The sequence below is a fragment of the Pristiophorus japonicus genome, unplaced genomic scaffold, assembly GCF_044704955.1.
Source record: "Pristiophorus japonicus isolate sPriJap1 unplaced genomic scaffold, sPriJap1.hap1 HAP1_SCAFFOLD_422, whole genome shotgun sequence".
In the NCBI taxonomy this organism is placed as follows: Eukaryota; Metazoa; Chordata; class Chondrichthyes; family Pristiophoridae; genus Pristiophorus; species Pristiophorus japonicus.
The window spans coordinates 48,496-54,495 of NW_027254113.1; the positions used below are offsets into that span (position 1 = coordinate 48,496).

The 6,000-nt window shown below is 47.8% G+C and overlaps 1 gene segment (V, D, J or C); it reads right to left on the minus strand.

The window, feature by feature from the left end:
- Positions 1–4,035, minus strand: part of LOC139251207 (Ig heavy chain C region-like) — a 29,239-nt gene extending 25,204 nt beyond the window's left edge. The window contains 1 exon segment of the C gene segment in view: positions 3,840–4,035. Coding sequence covers positions 3,840–4,035 — 196 coding nt within the window.
- Positions 4,036–6,000: the final 1,965 nt, after the last annotated feature.

Genomic DNA, 6,000 nt, shown 5'->3' on the forward strand with positions numbered 1-6,000 from the left:
AGGGGACATCATAGAAACGTTTAAAATTCTGACGGGGTTAGACAGGTTAGATGCAGGAAGAATGTTTCTAATGTTGGGGAAATCCATAACCAGGGGACACAGTCTAAGGATAAGGGGGAAGCCATTTAGGACCGAGATGAGGAGGAATTTCTTCACCCAGATAGTGGTGAACCAGTGGAATTCTCTACCACAGAAAGTTGTTGAGGCCAATTCACTAAATATATTCAAAAAGGAGTTGGACGAAGTCCTTACTACTAGGGGAATCAAGGGGTATGGTGAGCAAGCAGGAATGGGGTACTGAAGTTGCATGTTCAGCCATGAACTCATTGAATGGCGGTGCAGGCTAGAAGGGCCGAATGGCCCACTCCTGCACCTATTTTCTATGTTTCTATGTCCCTGCAAGCCATTTGGGACCCCGGCCATAGTTTAGCACAAACACTTTGTCCCCTATTTCATTCCACCTCCCCTTCGAATTTCGGTCATGGTACTCAGTTACCTTTTGCCGCATAGCCTCAATAATTTCATGCATGTCTGGGAGCTCTTTAAGGTTCGTTTCATCAATAGTTGCATGGGGGGAACCCCAGTCAACGAATGCGGACAAGATCTGTATGCCAGCAGCAGTTGTGACAGGCGGCTCTACAGCGTGGGAACTTGGATTATGAGCATGCCTTGTTTAATGATCTGCACTGCACGCTCTGCCTGGCCATTGGAGGCCGGCTTGAAAGGTGCCGTCGTGAAAGGTGCCGTCGTAACGTGATTTATACCGTGGTCAACTATAAAATTGTGAAATTCTGCGCTAGTGAAGCACGAACCATTATCACTGACCAATATATCAGGAATGCCGTGCGTTGCAAACATGGTTCTAAGGCTCTCCACAGTGGTGGAGGTGGTGCTCGATTTTAAAATGGTGCACTCGATCCATTTTGAAAATGTATCAACGACTGCAAGGAACATTTTGCCCATGAATGGGCCTGTATACTCTACATGTACCCGCGACCACAGTTTGGTGGGCCAGGGGCTTAGGGGGGCCTTCCTGGGAGCATTACTAAGTTGGGCACAAATGGAGCACCGACGGACGCAGAGCTCCAAGTCCGCATCAATGCCAGGCCACCAGACATGAGATCTGGCTTTGGCCTTCATAAGGACGATCCCCGGGTGCTCGCGATGGAGCTCCTGGACAAACGCCTCCCTGCCTCATAAAGGCATAACTACTCGGCTGCTCCACATCAGGCAGTCTGCCTCTAGTGAGAGTTCATGCATGCGCCTACGGAAGTGTTTGACCACCTCGGGGCAGGCATCGTGAGCCTCTGCCCAGTCATCGGTTAAAATGCATCTTTTAACTAGAGATAACGTGGGGTCGCTGGTCGTGCAGGCTCTGATTTGGCGAGCCGTAATGGGCGAACCTGTGGATTCAAAGGCATTGATTGACATGACCATCTCACAGTCCTGTTTGTCGTACCCTTCTGTGGTCGCCGGGGTAGCCTGCTAACCATGTCGGCACAGTTGTCTGTGCCTGGTCTGTGCCTTATCGTGTAGTCGTAAGCCACTGAATGCGCCCCGAGGTGTTGCCGTTGATCGCCTTGCACTCGGATAGTAGGGACGTGAGAGGTTTGTGGTCAGTTTCTAATGCAAACTTTGCCTCGGAAAGGTATTGGTGCATCTTTTTGACACCGTACATGTACGCGGGCGCCTCCTTCTCAACCATACCGTACGTGCACTCCGCCCGCGAAAATGACCTGGAGGCATAAGCAGCGCGCTGCAATTTACCCACATCATTGACATGCTGTAAAACGCACCCGACCCCGTGTGCTGATGCATCACACGTAAGGACTAACTTTTTACATGTGTCAAAAAAGGCTAAAACACTCTTGGAACATAGACAGTTGCGTGCCTTATTGAAGCGTCTTGGGCGTCTCCGCAAAACCAATTGCACCCCTTTCTGAGTTGCACATGGAGAGGCTCCAGCAGCGTGCTCAATTTCTGCATAAAGTTCCCAAAGTAATTGAGTAGCCCGAGAAAGGCACGCAGTTTCGAGACATTCCGGGGCCTGGGTGCCAGGCGAATCGCTTCGGTTTTGGATTCGGTTGGGCAGATTCCATCAGCGGCAATCCTTCTGCCCAAAAATTCAACCTCAGGCGTGAAAAACAGACACTTGGATTTCTTAACTCTTAGGCCTACCCGATCCAATCGAGTTAGTACTTCCTCAAAATTGCGGAGGTGAGGGTAGGTGTCCCTGGTCGTGATGAGTATGTAATCTTGAAACACAACCATCCCCGGGATGGACTTGAGCAGACTTTCCATGTTGCACTGGAATATAGCAGCTGCCGACCTGATGTCGAAGGAGCATCGATTGCACACAAAAAGGCCTCGATGTGTGTTGATGGTGGTGAGTAGCTTAGACTCTTCCGTCAGTTCTTGCGTCATATAAGCAGATGTGAGGTCAAGTTTCGAAAAAAGTTTTCCTCCAGCCAACGTGGCAAATAGGTCCTCCGCTCTGGGCAGCGGGTATTGGTCCTGTAGGGAGACTCTGTTTATGGCAGACTTGTAATCCCCACAGATTCGCACGGATCCATCAGGCTTCATGATGGGGATGATGGGGCTTGCCCAGTCACTGAATTCCACGGGGGAAATTATGCCTTCCCGCAGAAGCCGGTCCAGTTCTTTTTCAATCTTTTCCCTCATCACATAAGGCACAGCTCTAGCCTTGTGATGGACCGGTCTGGCATTCTGTGTGATGTAGAATCTAACTTTAGCCCCTTTGAAGGTGCCCACACCTGGCTGAAAGAGATGTTCAAAACGGCTTAGAACTGTTGAGCAGGAGGTCCATTCCTCTGACGACATGGCGTGAACATCATCCCATTTTCAATTAAGTTCTGCTAGCCAACTTCTCCCCAACAGGTCTGGGAGATCCCCGGGGACAATCCACAGGGAAAGTTGGTGCACCATCCCTTTGTGTGTGACTGAGAGCCTGGCGCTGCCAAGGACTGGGACGATTTCTTTAGTATAGGTCCTTAGTTTGGTGTCGATCTTTGTGAGTTTTGGTCTGTTACTTTTGTGCAGCCACAGCTGTTCAAATTGTTGAACGCTTATGAGGGATTGACTGGCCCCCGTGTCCAGTTCCATGTTGATGGGTATCCCGTTGAGTAGAACCCTCATCATAATTGGAGGCGTCTTGGTGTAAGAACAGTGGACGTTGATCATGTTAACCCCCTGTACCTCGGCGTCCCGTGCACTGTTCCAACCGTTTTCTGGTCCGCTTTCCGACGTTTCCGATTCGTATACAAGCCGAGCTGCTGTTTTTCTGCACATGCGAGACAGATGCCCTGTGTAGTTGCAGTTTCTGCAAACGGCATGCTGAAATCGACACCCCCTGGTTGAGTGCCTGCCCCCACATCTCCAACACAGACCGTTTCCATTGTTTCTGAAGGATGAGCTGCATCTGGCTGATCTCCCTTGAGCTTCTCTCAATCTGTTGTTGATTGCTCGCATTGTGGGTTGATGAGGTGTGATTGGCCGTTCATGTGGCCCTTGATTTTGATGGCTTCTGGCGCCACTGTCTGCTGTTGAAAGCCTGCTCTCCTGCCTTTGTCTGTATGTGGGGGTAGCGATTTGTTTCACAATTTGAACCCCTTGTTCTGATGCCTCATTGGTTGTCGTACCTGAATTATAGATCAGCCTCCTTTCTTCTTCGCCTGCCAAGAACGTCTGTGCGACCAGTGCTGCTGCCTCTAGAGTCAAGTTATTAGTCTCTATAAACTTTTGGAATATGCCTGCGTGGCCTATTCCTTCAATAAATAAGTCTCTCAGTACTTCTCTCCTTAGTTTATCGGGGAACTCACATGAATTAGCCAGCCTCTGAAGTTCCGCCACAAAGTCGGGTATTCTTTGGCGCACACAGCGTCTGTATTTGTAGAACCTATGTCTGGCCATGTGTAGGCTGCTCGCTGGCTTCAGATGGTCTCTCACCAGTGTGCTCAACTCCTCAAACGACTTGCTTGCCGGTTTCTCGGGTGCAGGTCTTTTATTAAAGCGCATGTTTTCGAGCCACAGCTGGTCAAGAGATGGGCTCTTCTCTTGTATGCCTTATCGTCGCCCAACCAGTCTTTGGTCACAAAGCTTTGCTGGAGCCTTTCTATAAAGTCATCCCAATTGTCTCCAGCATTGTATTTCTCATTTGAGCTGTTGGTAGCCATTCTGTGGATTCTGTGATCCTGTAACTCATCGCCACTGTTAAGTCCTGACTCTAATGTACTGACTTACACGAGACACAGGCTGAAGTCAAGGTCACTCAGGACCTGCACCTTTAATTCCAGCTCTCCAGTGCTGCACTTGCCTGAGACCTCCCTTTATATACCACAGTGGGACAGGTATGGAGTGTCTCCTGCAAGTGCACTCCTGGTTGTAAGGTATGCTTTTTGTTACCGGTCATATCCAATTACTGTCATGTATAGCATGGTAAGATACAGCTATATACAGTAATGTGAGATACATGACACTAACCAAGTATTTTTCATGCTCTGTCTTAACATTCCTAATATCCTTTTTAATTTTACCTCTTAATTTTCTATATTCCGCCAAAGATTCGACAGTATTTAGCCATTGGTGTATGACATAAGCTTCCCGTTTTTTCTTTACCCTCGCCTGTAAGTCCCTAGACATCCAGCGGGTTCTAGAATTGTTATTCCACCCTTTTTCTTTAAAGTCACATGTTTGGCCTGAGTCTTCCAGACCTCCTCCTTGAATGTTTCCAACTGTTCCGACACTGATTTACCTACAAGTAGCAGTTTCCAGTCCACTGTGGCCAAATCACTCCTCAACTTAGCTTTTCCCCAATTTGGGACATTTATTCGAGGCCTATCCTTGTCCTTATCCATAACTAACTTGAATCTGACTGAATTATGGTCACTGGCACCCAAGTGCTCTCCCACGAATACACCTTCAACCTGCCCAGCTTCATTCCCCAAAACTAAATCCAAAACCGCCCCTCTCGTGTTGGGCTTGTTACATACTGACTAAAAACGTTCTCTTGAATGCAGTTGAAGAATTCCGTACCCTCTATACCCTTCGCACTATATTTGTCCCAATTAATATTAGGATAGTTAAAATCCCCTACTATTAGTGCCCTAAGGTTTTTGGACTTCACAGCAATTTGCCGATATATTTGTTCCTCTATCTCCCTCTATCTCCCTCCCACTGTTTGAGGGTCTATAATACACGGCCAGCAGTGTGATCACCCATTTTTTATTTTTAAATTCGATCCATGTGGCCTCATTTGATGATCTCTCTTAACTATCCCTCCTCACCGCTGTAATAAATTCTTTAATCGATACCGCGAAATTCTTTTTACCCCCCTCTCTCTCTTGTCTAAAAATCCTGTAACCAGGAGTATTGATCTGCCAAATCTGCCCCTCTTTCAGCCATGCCTCTGTAATGGCTATAATATAATCCTCCCAAGTATCTACCTGTACTCTTTGCTCATCTGCCTTACTCGCTATACTCCTTGCATTAAAGTATATACCATTTAGCACAGGAAGCCCTCCTTGATTGCTACTTACTAACCCTTGTTTCCTCTGTTTTACAGATTCGATTTCTAAATTCTTGCTATCCAATTTCTGCTTTACTTCCTTCCCTATTGAATGTTTTCTCAGGTTCCAATCCCCCTGCCAAGCTAGTTTAAACTCTCCCCAACAGCACTAGCAAAGCTCCCTGCGAGGATATTGGTCCCGGCACTGTTGAGGTGCAACCCGTCCTGTTTGTACAGGTCCCATCTCCCCCAGAAAAGGTCCCAATCCCTCAGTAATTTAAAGTCCTCCCTCCGACACCAATCCTTCAGCCACGCGTTCATTCTCTCGCTCCTTCTATTCTTGTGCTCATTAGCACGTGGCACTGGTAGTAATCCAGAGATTACTACCTTTGAGGTCCTACTCATTAATTTTCTTCCTAGCTCCCCAAATTCTGCCTGTAGGACCTCATCCCTGTTTCTACTTATGGTGCTGGTGC